Source organism: Limulus polyphemus, unplaced genomic scaffold (assembly GCF_000517525.1).
Source record: "Limulus polyphemus unplaced genomic scaffold, Limulus_polyphemus-2.1.2 Scaffold352, whole genome shotgun sequence".
NCBI lineage: Eukaryota > Metazoa > Arthropoda > Merostomata > Xiphosura > Limulidae > Limulus > Limulus polyphemus.
Genome location: NW_013665962.1, coordinates 549863 through 570066, shown reverse-complemented (window position 1 = coordinate 570066; position 20204 = coordinate 549863). Strand labels below are relative to the sequence as shown.

The 20204-nt window shown below is 32.6% G+C and overlaps 1 protein-coding gene across 1 annotated transcript in view; it reads left to right on the top strand.

The window, feature by feature from the left end:
- Positions 1 to 20204, top strand: part of LOC106457621 (prolyl 3-hydroxylase 1-like) — a 69603-nt gene that overhangs the window by 19731 nt on the left and 29668 nt on the right. The window contains exons 4-5 of the mRNA XM_013917057.2: positions 14971 to 15096; positions 17260 to 17396. Of these exons, the coding sequence (XP_013772511.1) occupies positions 14971 to 15096; positions 17260 to 17396 (263 nt within the window). The remainder of the gene's footprint in view (positions 1 to 14970; positions 15097 to 17259; positions 17397 to 20204) is intronic.

Below are 20204 nucleotides of genomic sequence, written 5' to 3'. Positions count from 1 at the left end.
GTTATAACTGGTAGGGGTAGAAATGCATTTTATGATAAACCTACACACCATAAATTCTGCATGTATTTGCTATTAAATCTTTGTTTCATCTAGCAGAGAAAAAAATGTTTATTTAATTGTCATAAATCTTTATTAGCTAAATACTTTGTTATCTATATGTCCCTAAGTTTGATTAAATAAGGGAGTCAACTGTTGCTTATCATTTATTATACAACAAATATTGCTTATATTTTAAAGTAAAATGAAAAAAAATACAAATACAGATCAACACAGTTAGAATTCACTTTGTAGTCATCTTGACCTTAAACATCTTATTGGCTTTCACATTTCAACTCAGTTTTGCATTGTTACAATTCTAGGAATTGTTCTTTGCATTATTGAAACATTGTTGACTGGAAGCTTGTGCATTGAGGGTGGGGAGCATTATTGAAAACCCCTACCCTCTCTACATTTTAATAGCAAGAGACTTGAATATCAGCATGCCATTGCACTACCATGCAGATGGATAATGTATTATGTTGGTTGTGATATTTAATGTGTTATTTAATTGAATAATTTATTAAGTAATCTAGGTTTCTTTCAAGCAAATTCACAATGCATGCATTTTGAATTAATTTCATTAAACATTTATAAATTACACAACAGTTCTCTGTGTTATTAAAATTCATATCAGAAGCATTTTTTCTCCTACAATGTTTGCATTTAGATTCTTGTTCACATTCTTAACAATAGTAAATCAATGAAATGGGAATGTTTTTTTTTTCAATACTATTTATTTTTTAATAATATGTGCTCGAATTCAAATACTGTTAACTAAGGTTTAACTTTATGTATAAATGTAATTTAATTTTGACATACAAAGCAAATACTTGTTTGTGATTTGTTAGTTCTTACTTTTATTACATAAAATGATACAAACATAAACCTACATAGAGGAAATGGCAAATTATTTACGTAGTACGATGAAAAAAATTAAAACATACTTTTTGAGCTGTTTAGCTTTTCTTTTTTAACCTTCTTATGCATTGCATACTTTAAATTTTCATGCTGAACATTTTTTAATTTATCATCGCTCTTTCATACTTTAATATTTTTACATCAGAAAAACTTTGAATACATCTTAAATGGCAGTCAGCTGTTAACTAATGAGACACTAAAATATGGAATGCATAAAGAAGGCAAGCCAATGTTTACAAGTAGAGGTTTAGTTTTTATTATGTTGCTCACTTGTTCATATCTTTAAACTAGACTCCTTGGTGTTTCATAACCAGTATCTAAGTAAGTTCTTATGAAACAGACCACAAAATGCATACATGCTACAACATGCATTAATTTTGATCTAAACACATATCTGCAATGTGCTCATGTGTATATCTACCTCCCACCTATATTGTATTGCTGTCATCACCTAAAATACAATGTTAATGGCAATACAAGTTGAAATAATATAAAGTAACACATGCAGCATAATTATAGTTAATTTAAATAGTAAAAACAAGAAAAGATAATCCAGTTTCACTTAAGATAACATCATTTGGCTCCATATGTACTTGTAAATGACTGTCAAATCCCACTATTTAGTTAGACAAGAGTGGTCCAAGAGTTGATAGTTGGTCTTCAGTTTTTTACAGACAGCAAAAATAATGGGAAATGTAACCTGGGAAATTTTTTTTACAGTTTTTTGTTATTATTGTTAAATAGGCAATTTGTGTTTACTACAATATACATTTTAAGAGTATTTTATTAGTTTATATACAAGTATATTTTACGCTAATGTTAAAATAGTCCCAAATCCACTTTATTATTGTGTTCATGAAGGGAAATTCACCTAGATTGTGTTTTAAAATATATTTTAAGTATTACAACCTGTCAATTTTTAAATATCTGAAAATTCATGCTGTTTTCTTTTTCTTCAAATTTTAGATTGATTTATTTTCCCCAAAATACAGGCTACTTCCTGTCTTCTTGTGACAATACAAATGACATATAATAGCATTGATATGATTTTACTGATATCTTAATCTATTTTTTTTTCCCTTGGATAAATTTAATCTTTGCCATTAGTTTAATGTTTCCCTTGTCATTTTATTTCTTCAGTATAATCCTATGTCTTGGATCTTTGTAAAATATATAAATTACTAATTTGGATTTTGAGGTTAAAGTGTTTTTTATTTAAAAATAATTTTTCTTCTGACTTATTTACTTTTTTTTAATTGAAAAATTCAACAGGATGAACAAATATTTTCAATAAAGTTAGCATTATGTATATGCTATCTTGTAGCCTTTGGACTATATAAAAGTGTATGCTCTTATCTTCTGCTTTCAGTTGTGTTTCCAGATAAAGGAATTAATGATACGTGTATATTGGACAATGTTGTATTTATTTTAGAAAAATGTTTAGTTTTCTTATCATTTTTTCTTTATTCACTTCTTTGCCATTTCTGCTCTTTTATTCAATGTGGATGTTTTGTAGACTTGTTAATACAGTAGAAAGGTCTTATTAGTGAAATTATTGTTTTTAACCCTCTATGCAAAGATGGGGTTTAAAGTGTGCATGCCACAACCTTTTACATTGTTCTATTCAACATGTTATTAGTTATTTGATGCCAGATTTATGAAAATTTTATTTTTTAAAGTTTTCAGTGCTAATTAAAGGATGGAAACCATTTTCAGTAAAGACTACAAACAACTAGAGATACCTCACTACTATAAAGGCTTGGTTTGGTCTGAAGTTTCATTTGGTGGTAGTGTCCAGGGTCACTGATGAGGAGTGGAATTCTCCAAAACTAGTCTGGCCCACAGACACACCCTCAGTGAAAAAATAGACCATTCCAAGCCTTTATTTATTGTAAAACAAATGTTTAAACAACTCTGTTCAATTATGTACCAGCTGCCTAGTGTCGGCTAAAAATGTGGAGAATTAAATTGTGGCAAAATTCTACAAGTTCTTTAAATAGCTATAGAATGATAGGGTTCTTTTTTGTGAGTGTAAAGTACTTAAATACACCATTCCGATTTTCAATACCTCACTATTATAATGGCTTGTTTTGATCTGAAGTTTCATTTAGTGGTAGTGTCCAGGGTCACTGATGAGAAGTGGAATTCTCCAAAACTAGTCTGACCCACAGACACACCCTCAATGAAAGAATAGACCATTCCAGGCCTTTATTTGTTGTTAAACAAATGTTTAAACAACTCTATTCAATAGAGATAAATGTTTTTTGTTCTACTTAGTGTTTTGGCTTATGCTTTTTCAAAGTGTTTTTGAATGTCATAGATTACAAAAGTTGTTTGCCATCTTTGTTGAAAAAGAGTTATGAACTATTCATTTTGCCCTATATTGCTGATTTAGTGACAGTTTGTGGTACAGGAAAGTGAATACCAGATGCAAAATAAAGGGATACTGAAAAGCTGTAGGTATGCATTTAGGAGGCTCTAGAGATTATGCATATACAACACAAAATTGTATGATGGACCTCATCTCTGTACACAGAATAACTTAATTCCTTGTGAGATTTACATACCACTGACCTTTAGCTAATTCACATCTAAACATTATGTTTAACATGAACTACACCAGTGCATGATGACATTATCATGCAGCAATAGTCCTCCACCAATAGGGGGTGACACAACCTCCTTGCACAGTGACTCCTCCTAAGCACTTGCACTCAAATTAACTTCATTCTTTTCTTCAGCATTGTCTAGAATGGATATGTTTTTAAAAGTATTAATCAATTATGTGAGATATTCAATAGTTTATGAAACTTAAAATTCATTTAAGTTTCATTGGTTTGTTTTATTACTAAAGAAAAAGAAAAAAAAAATTTCTGCTTACCCATTATGAATTCTAGAATGGTGGTAACATCCTCTTCATTCTATAATAGTGATGATATTCCTAAAATGGGACCTGTGTCTATTGTCATTACTGGGTGGTGGTTGTTTGTTGAGGATATGACAGCTATTGTTCAACATGTTGTAGATTCCTTGTGAATTCTGGACCTCCTCTTTCCATCTGTTCAGCTGATGTTCTTTCTTCCCAGTTTGAACATGCTTGCGATGATGATGATTTGACTGGCTATTTCTCCCACCATGGTTTGCTCTAGGCACAGTTTTATCTGTGGAGGAAAATCCTCACCCTTCTAATCTCTTCCTTGATATAATTTCACAGGTATGTTCTTTTCTTAATTTTTCCCCTTTATCTTTTGATTCCCCCATGTGCTTTACTGTATGAAACCCATATTCAGGAGGAAAGACTTTCACCTGACATTAGAGTCCATGCAGACTCGTTACTTGAACAACTGCACACCCATACTACCCTGTTTCATCCTCCTCACCTACTTGATTCTTTTGTCCTAGCTCACAGCTTTTCTTTATACCTATTTCTCGATTCCCAGTCTGTGGAATCTCTTTTACTCGCCTGAGAGATGGACCCCCTTAACTTATGTTTTCCTTTCTGGTTCCTAATTTTTGTGCTTTCATCTCTTTCTTACCACACTTCTGAGTTATTTCTGGTCTCTTCACGTTATGTTCCAAGCACTTCACTTTGCTCAGGAAAGGTTTGTTCTCCTTCTTTTCTCCACCTTAGCCCATACTTCTGCCTGTGCTCTATCTCTCCTTACATAGTTTCTCTGCTGTTGAGATGGGCTACTCTCCTAGCTAATTTACACCATCCTGATGCTCATCTCCATAATCTTTGTTAGGCTCCATTTCTTTGCACTAAGGTTTTTGGAGGTGTTCCTGACTCACTGAAGACTTGGGCTGAGGTGACCTGGAATCAGTCTTCATTGATTACAATGGTTTCTCATCTTTTTCAACCCTGCCAACTTCTAGGATTTCAACTTCCTGTCCTACCTCTTCCCAATCTCTGGGTCATCCGTCATCTCATTGGTGACTATGCTGTCAAGTCTGGCATGTGAGGTCTCATTTATCTCTCTTTGGTCTCCGTTTTCATATGACAGATGGATTCTTCAGGTTCTCAACCACAGACTATCTCTCCACTTCTTTTCACCTCCTCCCTCTGTTCTCCTTTATCTTCAGTGCTTCATAGATGTGATCTCAGATCTGTTGGCCAGAAACACCAATGAGAGGGTACTTTCCCCTACGCCTGGTTATTACTCTGATCTTTTTGAGGTCCTCAAGAAGACTGGAAACTGGCATTTGGTTATTGACCTGTTATCTCTCAACCAATTTCATATCATTTGGTTTCATATGGAGGGTTCTTTTCTCTCTTTTCATTTGAACTATGGATGACCAAGTTTGATGTTTTGGACACTTTTTACACATCTGATCACAATCCTTCAGATGTTTTCTTTATTTTGTCTATTGGGATCAGGTCTTCCAGTTCTGTGCTCTTCCTTTTGACATTGCATCTGTTCCTTATGTCTATCAGTCATGGGAGAATTTGTCCACCTTGTTCACTGATTGAGGCTGAGGTTTCATTATTACATGGGTAATTAGCTTCTCCTCACATCTTTTTTGAGGGGGGACTCCTCTCATGTCTACATTTTTCTACAGGAAGGTAGTTGGCTGGGCTGGCTTGTCTGTTTTTTTTTAATACCCTCACTATATTTGGTACATCTGGATACATTTTTGACCTTCTATCTCAATTGAGCTCAGCTTCACATATTGCTTCCAGGCAATGGAATGTTCTGTCACTAAAGTTTGTGCTTCTCTTTTACATCCTGCACTTGGAAGTTTTTTTAATTTTGGGAACTCTGGCTTCTCTCAAACCACTCATTCATTTAGGTTGCACATACCTATGTTCTTCTTCCAGTGAAATTGTAGTCCTCGATTATGTGCCTCCCTTCTCCTCTTCTCAAGGATTTGTGTTTGTGGCTTGACCATGCTAACACTATTGTGGACATCCCCTTGCTGCTCTTGACTGGATCTCCATCTTTTCACAGATGCTTCTCTATCAGACTGGGTGGTGTCTCTCAATGACTACATGACTTTTGGCTTGTGGACTCAGGAGGATCATTCACAACATACCAATGCCCTTGAACTTTGTGCCATCCATCAGGCATTTTCCTACTTCCTTCCTCTTCTTATTGTGCAGTTGGGTTTGATCCACTAAGATAATTCCATGGTCATTTCTTATATCATCTGTCAGGGGATACACCATTCTAGGACTCTTTGCTTCCTTGCATTGGACTTTAGGCTTATACTCATTGGGTTTGTCTCACAGCCTGTCATGTGCCTGGGGCTTTGAACTTAGTGGTGGATTGCCTCTTTCGACCGGACAGGGTTCTAGCCACAGAGTGGTCTTTCCACCATCAAGTTTTTATTAGGTTGGCTCTCTGTCAGGTATGCCTCTCATCATTTCCTTCACCACCCTCAACACCACATTTCCCCTCTTCTGGTCCCAAGTTTCTCATCCTTCTGGCCTGGAGGTCAATGCTCTTAGCCAGGACTGATCTCACATTTTTCTGAATGCCTATCTTCCTCTTTGTTTTCTCCCTTCTGTCCCTGCTTTGATACATGAAACTCCTTGTTGGATCCTATTCATGTTGCTTCTTTGGCTGGCATAACCACAATTTCCTCTGCTTTGTCAATTGTTGTCCAGGCACCATCTTCTTCTGTCCCATTCCTACTCTCTTGTTCCAACCACATCTCACAGGAATGGACTCTCTGATTGTGTAGCCTTTTTCTTATCTCATTCTGTCATCCTTCAATGCTATCTATCTTTCTATCAACAGAAGTGATAAGTTTTTTTATGTTGGTCCATCTGCCTATCCATTCCTTGAGTCCATCCTACTGTGGCCCACCTTTCAGCCTTTTTCATGTAGTTCTTCAACTATAATTTTTTTTTTTCTTACTTACTGGTTATCAGGCATTTTCTTCTCCTGTTCTCTCAACTTTGTTTAAATTACTTCATCACAGAAGACCCCCTTGTCCTACTCTCATGCCTGACTTGGATTTTGATGTGGTTTTACATGCTCATACACATGCTTCATGTTCTTTACACCATCTTTCTCTAAAGACATATTTTTTTTTCCTTCTCAGCCATGGTTGCTGTCTTTCAGATGCTAATGCCTTAAATACTTCCTGCACCTATTTTCATTGTACTTCCTTATTCCTCTATCCAGACAGGGTCTTTTTTCTGAAGACTCTGGCTGCTCAGGAAGATGACTATTCTTTCACATCAGATTCATCAACTGTCTAACTTTCTTGTATCTCATTTTTTCTGACACTTGGAAGAGATCCTTTAGGCTGACTTGTGAATGAATCCACAGACACACTTGTCTCCAATTATATTCATCATCTGTCTGTCTTGCAGGTTTTGACTAATTCCAGTCTTTGTTCTTCAATATAACTACATACTGTCTTTGAGAAGGGTAAGTACTTTTTTTTTCATCACCCTTTTCCTTTTTATAGGATCCTGTCAGGTGGTTAGTGTTGCCTCCCAGAGTATGCTTACTTCCCAAAAGCTGCATTAGCTAGGGGTAACAGAATGCACTCAAACCATCCACTCTAGCTCTACCAGTGTCCACTGTTGAGATGGGATGTTCCACAACATTAGAGGTATCCTTGTGGTATATAAAATTACTCAATTGCTCAATCCAGATCATACCATTCCATGAACTATCATGGAAAAATCCAGCTACAGGGAAGTGACTGCCCACTTCTTTAGCTCACACTTACTGGCTTTTAAAAATAGTTTTTCGTGATTACCCATTGCACTCCCTCCAGTAAAAGACCTTTCCAGCAGGTGTCCAGCTCTCCAATGCAAATTCTCCCATTCTTCAAGTGGAGCACAGGAGACCCTTCCTTTACCAGTTTCTAGACACTGGGGTGGTGGACCTTGGAGAGTTCCTCTCTGATTGAGCTCAGCACAATATGGTGAAAAGTAAGGTGGTAGTGACACTGTCAGTGTAGTGCAGGTCACCACTCAAATAGCTGATGTGCCTTTCTCCTGCAGCCAGAATGTGTCAGGGTGAGCATGCCCCATACTGTCTGATCACACCTTCACTACACTTATTGGCTCACCAACCACTTGTGTGTAAGTGCTTGGATGTTCATGTTCATATTCTACCCCTCCCTGTATCACTTGGAGCTTACTTGCCTTTCCTCACCATAAATTATAGGTGAATGGTATATCTTGGTTGAGATGAGATGCAATCTTCCATGAGTATGCGCCTGCTGAGCTCTTGCCATCAAGTGTCACACTCCATGGGCTTTCCTTTTGGATATTTACTGGAAGGAGCTCATCTAGATTAAACTTGTACTGGCCCCTACACCAATTCATTATAGCTATTTTTTGTGCAAAGGTGACGTATCGTCTTGGAATTTAACATTTTCCTAATCTGAAAATGTACTTCTAGTGCACTTTCTTCTTGCCTTGTTTAAGAATGAAGTTATTTTGAATGCAAGAGCTTAAGGGGAGTTACTGTGCATAGAGTTTGTGTTACCCTCCTGTTTTGATGGAGGGCTGTTGTCACATGATGTAATGATGCAACAATGGAGTTCACGTCAAACATGTTAACTTAAGACTAGTGGCATGCAAGTCTCTTAGGTAGATGCATGTGGGATATAGCTATTCTGTGTGTCAAAGTGGGTATCCAGGGGTCATGCTCAGCATTTTTGTAGGGAGACAACCAGGCCCCCAAAAGGTTATTAGAAAAATCACTGAATTAAATAGTGGACTTTACATAAATTGAAAGGATACAAAAAACAAAATGTTTAAATGTATTTTGTTGTGAACTCGTACTTCATGAAAAATAAACACAAGTTAAACCATTTCGTTTTTTTCAGACCACTTAAATTATTTTTATTTCATATATGATCTTTAATTTCACTCTAATTTATGGTATAGCAGTGACTTTTTGTTCCCCTTTAAAATAGTGTCCTTTCCTAATCAAAATAAATAATGAAAGAAAATTTTGTTTGTGTTAATATGGTTATTAACTTCATTGTAGAATGATGTGTTCATGATAGGTTTGTTTGGTGTTTTGTACATGTTTTCAAGGTGTTTTCTGAATATTTCTGCTTTTTGTATGTTTGTGTTAACAGTGGTGTTATTGACTTTTAGTGTGGGATACATGTGTTTGTTTGCAGTGTTTCCAGTAAATCTTTTTAAGTGAGACCAGAAGCTTTAGCAGTTTGTGTTTGTGTTTAATTTCGAGTAATATTTGTCACAACTATCTGTTTTTAGTGTTTTATTTAATTTCTTATAGTGTTTCTGAGTGTATTTAGTCTGGTTTCTAGATCAGGGTCTTGTGTATTCCTATATATTTTTTGTAGTTTTCTGCATTCTTTTATTGTATTTAGGAGTTGTTCATGGGGTTTCCATATTTTATTTGAATATTGTGTTATTGTTGTTGAAATACATATTTCTGCTGCTCTTATAAGGCACCCTGTGATTGTATGGCAGTAATCATCGATTATAGTGTGGTTTTCGACACTATTTATAGTTTTTTTTCGGGAAGATTATTATTTAATATTTGCTGGTATTTTGTCCAGCTTGATTTTCTGTAATTAAACTTGGGGAGGGGGTGTTTATTTGTTGATTAAAATTTGGACAGAGAACGAAGTTGCACCAAATTGGTAGAATTAAATTTTGGGGTATTTATTTGTTGATTATATTCTGGACAGAGATCGAAGTTGCACCAGATTCGTAGATGATCACTGTCTATATCTTCTCTGATATTAAATGAAATGAATGAGTTTACTATTGAACTAGAACATATACATACATATAAAATATCACTACTATTGTTTACATAGCTTGTATGAATTTGGGTATTGTCATTAAGTAGGACACTATCAGTATCCCCTAAGAATTCTTGCAGTTTTCTGCCATTTGCTGTTGTCATAGCACATCCAAATACTTCATTTTTACTGTTTAAATCTCCTATTATTATGTAGTTATAGTTATGGGTTACAATTCTTTGCAGTAGGTTTATATCTAAGTTATTTCTCTGAGAGCAGTATAGGCCAGTGTTTGTAAGAGTAGTGTTATTTTCTAAGGTTAATTCTGGAGTTATGCTTTCCTTTTCAGAGGTAAAGATCATACTATTTACTGATAGTGTGTTTTTATAGAGAGCTAATATGCCCATTTTTGGTGTGTCTTTTGTTTCTCTGTCATGTCTTACAGTAATGTAGTTGTTTATATTAATTCTGTTATGTTTTTTCATCAATGTCTCTGTTATTATTACTATATCCACTTTGGTGTGACTTATTATATCTTCAATCTCATGCTGTTTGGAAGTTCAGCCACCTTGGATGTTGACAAGAAGAACTGTGAATTTATTCATTGTTTGTGAAAAAGTAGGCTGCCATTTTTGATATTATTAGTGGTAATATGTGTGTTAGGTGCTTATTGGCGATGTTTATCATTATTGTTATGAATTCATCTTTCTGTTATGGGTTACCATGTTTTTTAGAATGTTAGTGAAGTTTTGTTTTTTTTTGCTCTTCTTGGTTGTCTTCTGTATTTTGTTCAGATTCTTGGTTTGCTTTTTCTTAGGGTGGTTTGCTTGTTGTTTCATTGGAAAATACTTTGTGTGTGTTTTTGAGTTTCTGTATTTTTAGGCATCGATAGGAGAAGTAGCTTGATTGTTGGTAGTGTTTGCTGTGTATTTGTTTTTATATGTGTTGCATTTTGTTTGTCTGTGTCATTTTGTAGCTGTTGGACATGTGTGTTCCTGATATTAAAAAAGTTTGTTTTTATGGATATATATTTAGTGCATCCTTTATAGTTTGCACTGTTAGTTTTCTTTACAATTACAGCATTTTGGTTGTTTATGTGTTTTTGGCCATTGTTTTACATTGTGGTTTAGACCACAAGCAAGCATCTTGGCTGTGACTTACAAGCCTCAGCTACGTGACCATAGCGTTGGCAGTTGTAGCATTATGTAACTGTGATGTCAGGCACTTTTGCTTCTTCTACCGGATGTCGTTGGTGCCATAACATAATATAGTGGTTGATTTGGTCTTGAATATTGTGGGTGTTTTCTGTGTGCACTTTTATTAAGTTTGTAGGTGTTTGTGTTTGGTGTGAGAAGATTCTTTTCCACTTTTGTATGTGGAATGTTAATGTCAGTTAGTGCCTCTTTGATATCTTCCGTGTCTGTGGTGTAGCGTATGCCTCAAATAATTGCTACAGCAACATATTTTTGATTTGGCATGAAACACTTGTGGATGGAACAATTATAGGCTGTTCATGCTAATAGACACTAATAGTTTTCAGATTCACATTCTCTTCTCAACATAATATTACACCACCATCTTCATCATAGTATAACCAGCTCTTATCCCTCTCCCACTTGCTTCTGTAACTACTTTTCTTGTTTTACCTTTTCATACTCATGGTCCCAATGCCTTTTGTACTGTTGCATTCTTTTTAAGATCATCAACATTATGTTCTCTTCATTTATGAAAATTTATAATTTTGTGTGATTTTGTGACTTTTATGCTGTGTTCTCCATGACTTTGATTGAATATCTTTTGGCAACACTGGTTTGTCACAGGTAGATTCTTAATCGTAAGTACAAAGTCTTTTTGCAACAACAGTTATTTTGATTAGGAAAGGACACTACTTTAAAAAGGAACAAAAAATAGATTACACTGGCAGTGATGCATAGATTTTCTTTCATTATTTATTTTGATTACACAGGTCTGCAAATTTAAACTCCATAAAAGTTGTTTTGTTTTAATCATGGATGTTCCATAATTCAGCTATGCAGATTTCAAAAATAATATTCATCGGGAAGAAAAAATTCTTACTCAGATCAAATTATTATCTCATTTACCACAATGAACATTTTTTATTATTATGTTTGTTAACAAAAATACAAACAAACTGAAGAAAAGAGAAAAACATTGATGTCAAATGAATATGCATCCTCATTCATCATGATTTATTTTTTTTGTGAAATCTATGTCTTTTTGTCTCAAAACAACGTATTTTGGTCTTTCTTATATGTATCATGTCTGGAGCATCTTGTTTCAATGATCAGCTGTAATCAGTGTACAGGAATTGCTGTAGAACATGTAATAATTTCAAGACAATAAAACCATCATAGGCCTGTGTAATTCATGCAGTAATCAGCCATCATGCTGATGTTCCACCTTCCCTGATACTTACTCTCCATTTCCCTGATATCTTGATGAAACTTTTTTGTTCTTCACTGATGGCATTGAGATTTTCAGAGAAAGAGTCAATATTTGAGTGTAAGAAATGAACTTTCAAGCTCATATTACAACCCAACTCGTTGAGTTTATTGAGCATGTTAATGCCAATATTTTGGTAATTTGCGTCCTTGTTGTTTCCTAAAAATTTGTCAATAACATCTTTAAAGGCAATCCACGATTCTTTTTTCAACTTTCTTCATTGTCTTTTTGAACTCTTCATCTGAAGTCAATTTCCTAACCTGAAGCCCAACATATATCCCTTCTTTATGTTTTGCTTCTAAAAGAGCTGGGAATTGCCCAAATAGATTCTTGAAACAGTCGCCATCTTTGTCTAAGGACTTTCTTTTCACGTTCAATGTTTTTCGATCCTGGTATCAGGCTGACTCTGCGTGGCTATTGATTCTTTATACAACAAATTTACCACAAATATAACAGAATATGTTTGGGTCATTTACACAACCTCTTGTTGCCATAGCAACAAATAAATAATATTTAAAATAAAAAAATAATATTAAAGTGCATGCACAAACAAATACTATCCAGAAATGACACATCATGCAGCATATTATCTGTTTATATACTAGTGGTGTGTTTATCATGGGTTCTAGAATGATTGGTAAGACTCTCATGTTGCGATTGATCTAGAGAAATCTATAGCCAGTGGTTGTCAACATTTTAAGCGTAACAAAATGTGACCCAATTTCAATGAAAATGATTCACTTATGTAAAAGGACATATGATATTTTGTGAAAAATCTGTAAGTGAAAAATGGACATCATTTTTGGATTCAGCATGCAGGAATAACTGTAGAACGTATAAAAATTTCAAGACAATAAAACCATTGTAGGCCTGTGTTATTAAAGGACACTACTGTAAAAAGGAACAAAAACTTACTGTTATACCATACTTTAGAGAGAAATTAAAGATCATATATGAAATAAAAATCCTTTAAGTGGTCTGAAAAAATGAAATGGTTGACTCGTGTTTTTTTTTTCATGAAATACGAGTTCACAACAAAATAAATTGAGATATCTTGATGTCTTTAGTTTCCTTTAAATTTACATAACATCTACTGTTTAATTCAGTGATTTTTCTGATAACCTCCACTACAACATACATTTTACAAAAAGTTATAGTTATAATTCATGTTTTGGGGGCCTGGCTGACTCCCTTAAAAAATGTTAGGTGTGAGCCTTGTAAACAGAATGAAAGTATTCATCACTAACATAAACAAAAGCTAAATAAATTATTCTTTTTGGTGTGGTTATCTTGCTATTATGAATTTATTCTACCAAATAGCATAATATCTAAATAAATGTAATGAGTTACAAGTACATATTTGTGGATAAGCATTTAAAAGCAGTATTTTATTTATGACAGAAGTAAATAATTTTAGATTGATTCACTTCTACTGAGACATAATTTATTAATTCAAATTTTGATTCAAACTAGACAGCTGTTACTCAAACTGTATATAAAATGTATATTATAGGTAATATAGTATGGAATAAGTATCAAGTACCAGTTAAAAATCAGAAGTAGAGACTGGAACAGAATATTTTAATAAAATGTATATACAATTCTTACTCCTTATACTGTAGGTTAAACCATTATCTAGAAATCCATTAAATTATTGCTTTAAATCAATCACTGTATTTTTGTATTAATGGTTACATGTTTACTGTAATTATCATGCAAATGTACAAATGTTTTACTCGTGCAGTGAAAACTTGATAGTTATATGGAATATAAATCATCTGTGTTTAACTGACTTTTTTGGATTTATTGCGAAGCTTACTTAATATTTTGACTGGAGTAAAATGAGAATAGTTGATGAAGGCTTCTATTTCAGTTTAAAGCAAAATAAATGTTTTTGTATCTAGGATCCAAGAGTGAACAATCATTTTTGTCAAATGTGAAATAGTCATAATATCATATTTTCCATGTGAATAACTACATTCAGCTTTAAAATTGTTAGCAGTATGCATGGAAGAATGAGACTTTTCTGAATGTTAAAAAGTAAAAATAATAATATGATAATATTGTTAGATTCTCTTTTTATAAAATTAGAGTTTGTGAAGGGCTTTAGTTTCATATAATAATTTCTTTTAGAAAAGTTGCTAAAAATCTACAATAACAATTTTAATACTACTCTTAATTATAAGTAAAAGGCAAACTATAGAAATCTTTTGTTTTTACTCCATCTAAAGTAATCAGTTTGGTAACCCTCACTGTTAGCAGTTTTATCAGCCCTTAACCCAAGAACATATGAAAAGGTTAAGCCTGCATAGCCAATGCTCTAAACACAAAAGCAGAATTGTCACATGTAAAGCTTCATGTACCCTTCTTATCACAGTTGGCCAGTGTAGGTAATATTGTTTAAGAAATTTAATATTATGAATAGTTAAAATAAATAATTAATTAATTAAACTTAATGCTGTAAGTTAATATAAGTTACAGAAACACACATAAGCTTGTCTTATTTAGTATGTGGCAAGTTCAGGCTGAACAGTAACGCTGATTGTATGTGCATGATCTTTCATGCATCTGGTCAAGTTCTACTCGTTTTAATCCTTTATAGTGTATCAAAGTAATCTTGTTAAAGTAAGTTCCCAACAGCCAAATTTGAAAGAAGGCTTATGATGAGAACTAAGTGTGACCAGTTTCTAAAAGTGTAAAGAAAAGTTAGCATAAAATCAGAAATAACACATGTAGTTTTAAATGATAACTGATATTGTAAATGTTAAAGTAAGTGGTCAAGTTAACCTTATGGATTTAGTGTTGTTCCCAAACACTGTCTAGGTAATACTAAGCATAATTTTGTTTTGTTTTCAGATTTTTTTACATCTTCATTGCGTTGTAAGGTGGATTGTCCAGATAAGCTGAGTGTTATTTATGGAGAAAAGAATGAGGATTTCTTACCTAGCCATTACCATTACTTACAGTTTGCATACTTTCATAGTAAGTGCAATAATGGAAGAATATTAATTTTGAACTTCAGTTTGAAGGATGCATTTTAAACTTAAATCCAGTTTTTATAATTTAACAATTATAAATCTTTATTATTCACTATGAATAAGATTTATCTATTCAGATTGTCAGAAGTGGCAATAAATAAAAACACCATTCTGTTTTAGCTGCTAATATTCAAGGCATGATTTAAAATGTGGATAAAGAATTCCAATTGAATTTCACTTCACAGATAATGTACATAGAAAACACTTCCCCATTTTGCTTTTTTGTGTCATGCAAATGTTGTTATGGTGAAAAGACATCATGGTAAAAATGTTATGTAGTATTTTCAGGTTTTATTGCATATATTATCCTCCCTACAATATTTTTGCATTGCTTCATAATTTTACTTGTTCAGGTGTATATATGTGTATATATATAAAACTGATTCTCTGAAAAGGTAATTTCTATGTACATATTACTTTATTTTTTCATGATTATTTCTCACTTTGATGTACTTCACCACAGAATACCTTTTGTTTGCAGGTATTAATGTTTTTTCTGATGTACAATCTAATGTTGTCACGAGTTTTATCTTTGAGTAGCACTGTTGGATTATTTGGTAAAAATAATGCCAAGGATATTTTCACTTGTACATAGTTGTAGGCCTAAGCTCATAAATAAGACTTTTAATATAGGCCTATATTTACTTGTATAGTTTAACTTAAATTACATACACCTAACTTAGCTCCTTAGCTTTGATAGATAAACATGTAACTCACTGAGTAACTGAACAGTAAAATAGATGTGATAAATCTCTGAAGCACTCTCTAATTATTTACACTGAACTCTCATTGAACACTTCACTCTGACATTAACATTAATCATTTTTTGTATTTGTAGCTAATGTACCCACATGTAGATATTAGTCAAAGTTTTTCAAGCTTAATTTCATACACCCTATAGCTAACACCTAAATAAAAGAACATTGAAAATATAGCTTACAACATTATTTGAATTTTGAATGTGCATATTTGAGTTTGGAAGAATTGACTTCTTTACCAGATGTTAATGAACTGAAACCACAAATTACACATATGATACACTGAAGCTCCAAAGCAGCCTTCCAGATTTTATTATTTTTTAATGGCACTCAGAAACAAGTGGGTAAAACATATTAAAATGGCATGAGATAACCTTTTTCCTTGCATTTCTGCATCATTCAGATGGTTCTTCAGATCAAAATAAAATAGCTGCTAACAACACTGTTAAATATATGGTTAATGTAATGAAGTACCACTAGTTTTCATTGTACAAGCTTCACTCCAGTAATACAATGTAGTTAACTTTCAAACATGGTTGTGTATAACATTGACACCTTGCTTTCAAACATGCCTGTGTATAACATTGACACCTTGTGGGCCAGGGATATTTTTAGGTGAGGCATATGAAAACTTGTATGTATGGCTATACTACAAGGTTATTGGGTAATTGTGCTGGGGCAATAATCTGCATGAAAGAAAATTGAATTGTAATAAAACATTGAGGAATTAACTTGTATGTATGTAGTCAAAACCTAAACTAAACACCAGTGACACCAAAAATCACTTTCATTTGTACCACATATGGAAACGTTTTTATAGTTTCACAAAAAAAAGGTGCGTTCTTCCCAGTTTTCTATTGTTGGTTCCAAATGGTATACTACATACCTATCAAGTACTCTATTTGTATGTGGTGGGTACAGTTTATTTCTAGGGTGGAGTTATATTAATTTATTCCACTTATCTTTGTAAGGCCAGTGTGATAGAGATCACATTAATGTGTATCTTTGTCAAGCCAGTGTGATACAGATCAGATTAATTTGTGTCTTTGTCAGGCCAGTGTGATATAGATCAGATTAATATGTATTTTTGTCAGGCCAGTGTGATATAGATCACATTAGTGTGTATTTTTACAGTACAGTTGATGTGCACAGCATTTTAAATTTTTAAAGATTTTCTGTAGTTTCAATTCACATGAAACTAACTTTACAATATTTATATATTTATAAATAATAGTTATTTAATACTTGTATTTTCAACAGATTTATAAATACTAATTATTAAAATGCTTGTACCTTCACCAGAGTTTACACAGAACAAAATCTGCTCTCTAATTTGTTTTAAATTTCAGTCGGAAAGGTACGAAAAGCTTGTGAGGCTGTAGCTTCCTACCTGTTGCTCATGCCTGAAGATCCCATCATGATAGAAAACAAAGTGTTTTATTCAAAGTTGAATGAGGTTCAAGAGGAGTGGTTTGCTCCAAGACAGGTGTGTTAATGTATGATTAATGATAAAGGAAACTCAAAGATGTGGTTTTCATTTTATATTTGGAGTTAGAAATTTAATATCAGCATACAGACATGTGTACTGGAATCTGCTTCCAATACACATAAAACAAAAACTTTATTTTTTTTGTGTGTGTGTGTATATATATATATATATATATATATATATAGAGAGAGAGAGAGAGAGAGAGAAAGGTAAATAAACATGTAAGGTACATGTTAATATACCAGTAATCAGTGATCATGAGTGATCACATGGTTACAGTTGTCATTAGTTTAATCACACCTGCTTTTATAAATGTCTACTCTGATGTTACTTTATAGAATCCAAAGATTTTGTGTAAATGTTGCTATATAATGTTTTATCATGGCTGGCACAGTTTGTTTTTAATTTTTTGATTAACCTAAAATCTAATTGGGTGGTAACTTTGTTATGGCACACTTAACCTACCTATAGATGTATGCCTTTCACATTTGTTTAACAGAATTTGCCAAAGATTTATAATGAAGTTGTATGTTTCTTCACCGAATAACTAATTACGCTTTCTAAAAGGAGGTACAGTATTTAATCAACTGCTCTTGCAGTTTTACATCAAGTTTCCATCATGTATAATAATATATTAACCAAACATAGTGTTTTTTTAATAGTGGAATTTATTAATAAAATTAAACAATGAAAAGAAGTAGATAAAAATGCTTTCTGCACTTTCACTACATGGATTTATTTTGCAACGTTTTGGCCTTAGGCCTAACCTCAGGCAAAGAACAAAATACAACCAACTGTGGTGGCATTTTGTTATTTGCCTGAAGTAGGCATAAGGCTGAAATTTTGCAAAATAAATCCATTTAGTAGGAGTGTGGAAAACATTTTTATCTCTTTTCGTTTTTAATTTTATAATAATAAATGTGAAGTTTGGACTTGCCATTGTCTAGGGTTAATGATGAGTGTGTAATTCCCTGAAAACAACATAATCGAGTGATAAGTGGTGAATTGAATGATAGATTAGGCTTCATATTAATTATTAGCATTTTGAAGAGTTTATCTGTTCAATATTTCAGAGGAATAAATTAATAGTAACAATGCTACATATTCTTAGAACTATATAAATATAGGCTCACTGTAGTGAGTAAAAGAAAATTAAAAACACCATAATATGTGTAATAAGGTTATCTGTGATGCAAACCATGCATTCTTGAACCTCCTTCCCATCAACATAATTGAGTCATTAACTCTGAACTTAATTAATTTTGTTAATAGTCATATAATTATTTTTTGTAATCAAATTCTACAATAATTTTGAGTGGAAATTTTATTAATGAGCTGTATAGAAATGAAAATTAAGTAGTAGATGTGTGTACACATACAGTTTCTGAAATATTCAACCCTCTTTCCTTTATAAATTCTGCTTTTTAAATTAATTTCTTTAATCGATTTCTGACTTTATATCTATAGTCTCCTCTTCTCTCAGTTTAAGTTACTGTTTTGTTTCTAAGACTTGTTTTATATCCTGTATTAATTCTGCATAATGATTTGGATAAACTCAAAGCTATAATCAAGCAGTGTGTAATTTTTCTCATTGGTTGCAAGTTAGGATCAGCATAAATATTTTATGTCCAAGTTATTTGAAAATTTTAAATCAACTTCATTATATGTGGTTAAAATGATACAGTGAAGTCAGTGCACATTTTATTTTACTTATTTATTTATTTTTTCTTAGTAAAACAACAAGTCTTTAGACACTCATGTTTTTTTCTTGCATCCCATGGTGATGAATATGACATATTTTTTGCAAAGCAAGGACACATAAGTTTGCTGATAATAAACAACCAGCTTGTTCTTGGAAAATAAATCTTTAAAATTAGATAAATTTGTAATTTTAAAAAACTTTTCAAAGCAGGCCAAATTTCTTCATAAGTATAATTTGCTTAAAAAATAATAACTTTCTTAACAGGTGAAACATATTGTATTGTACGTTTGTATAAGCTGTTTGTGATTTGTAATACACTGTATACATTAAAATTGCGTACACGTGTAAAATGCTTAAAATATATAGAAATAAGTATGAAAAAGAGGTACAGACAAACAAAAGACTATAAAAATAATACCACAGAAACAGTATTCTTAGCCTTGTGTGAAAATCACAAAATACACACATAAGGACCACATTAAACTAATGTTTAAGTGAATTTTACTTTTTGATTACTAAGTCTTTTTATATAATTTGCCATGTTTACAATATGAGTAAATGAAAAGGAAACTTGCTTCAAGATGAGATTTAAATTGTAAGCTAAGAGTTATATTTGTTTCATCACTTAATTCCATTATTATTTGAAGTGTCTTATCAGTATATTTTATACCACTATAAATTAATATTAATCTAAACAATTTTTTTTTTCATATAATGTCAGTTAGTTTCAGTTTTTATTTTACATGATCTTCTGCCTAAGATATTTAACCGGGTAGAAAACTGATTTAATAAGTTTGATTTGTGATTAGTTTCTATTCTTACTGTTAGTCTGCCAAAAACAATGCTTTTATTTTGTTTTAGAAACTGTTACTATGTGATTTAAACTATTGGTATTTGAATATTTTATTTACCATTTCATACAAGTCCAATTCTGTGTTATCTAACAAGTGTTTTGAAAATTGTTTTGAACAGAAATGAGTCTTATGTTTAATGTACCTTGATGTGTTGTTCATTGTTCATAACTTACATGTAAAAACAAGTATAGTTTCTAAATGACTACACACACACACACACACATACATACATATATATATATATATATA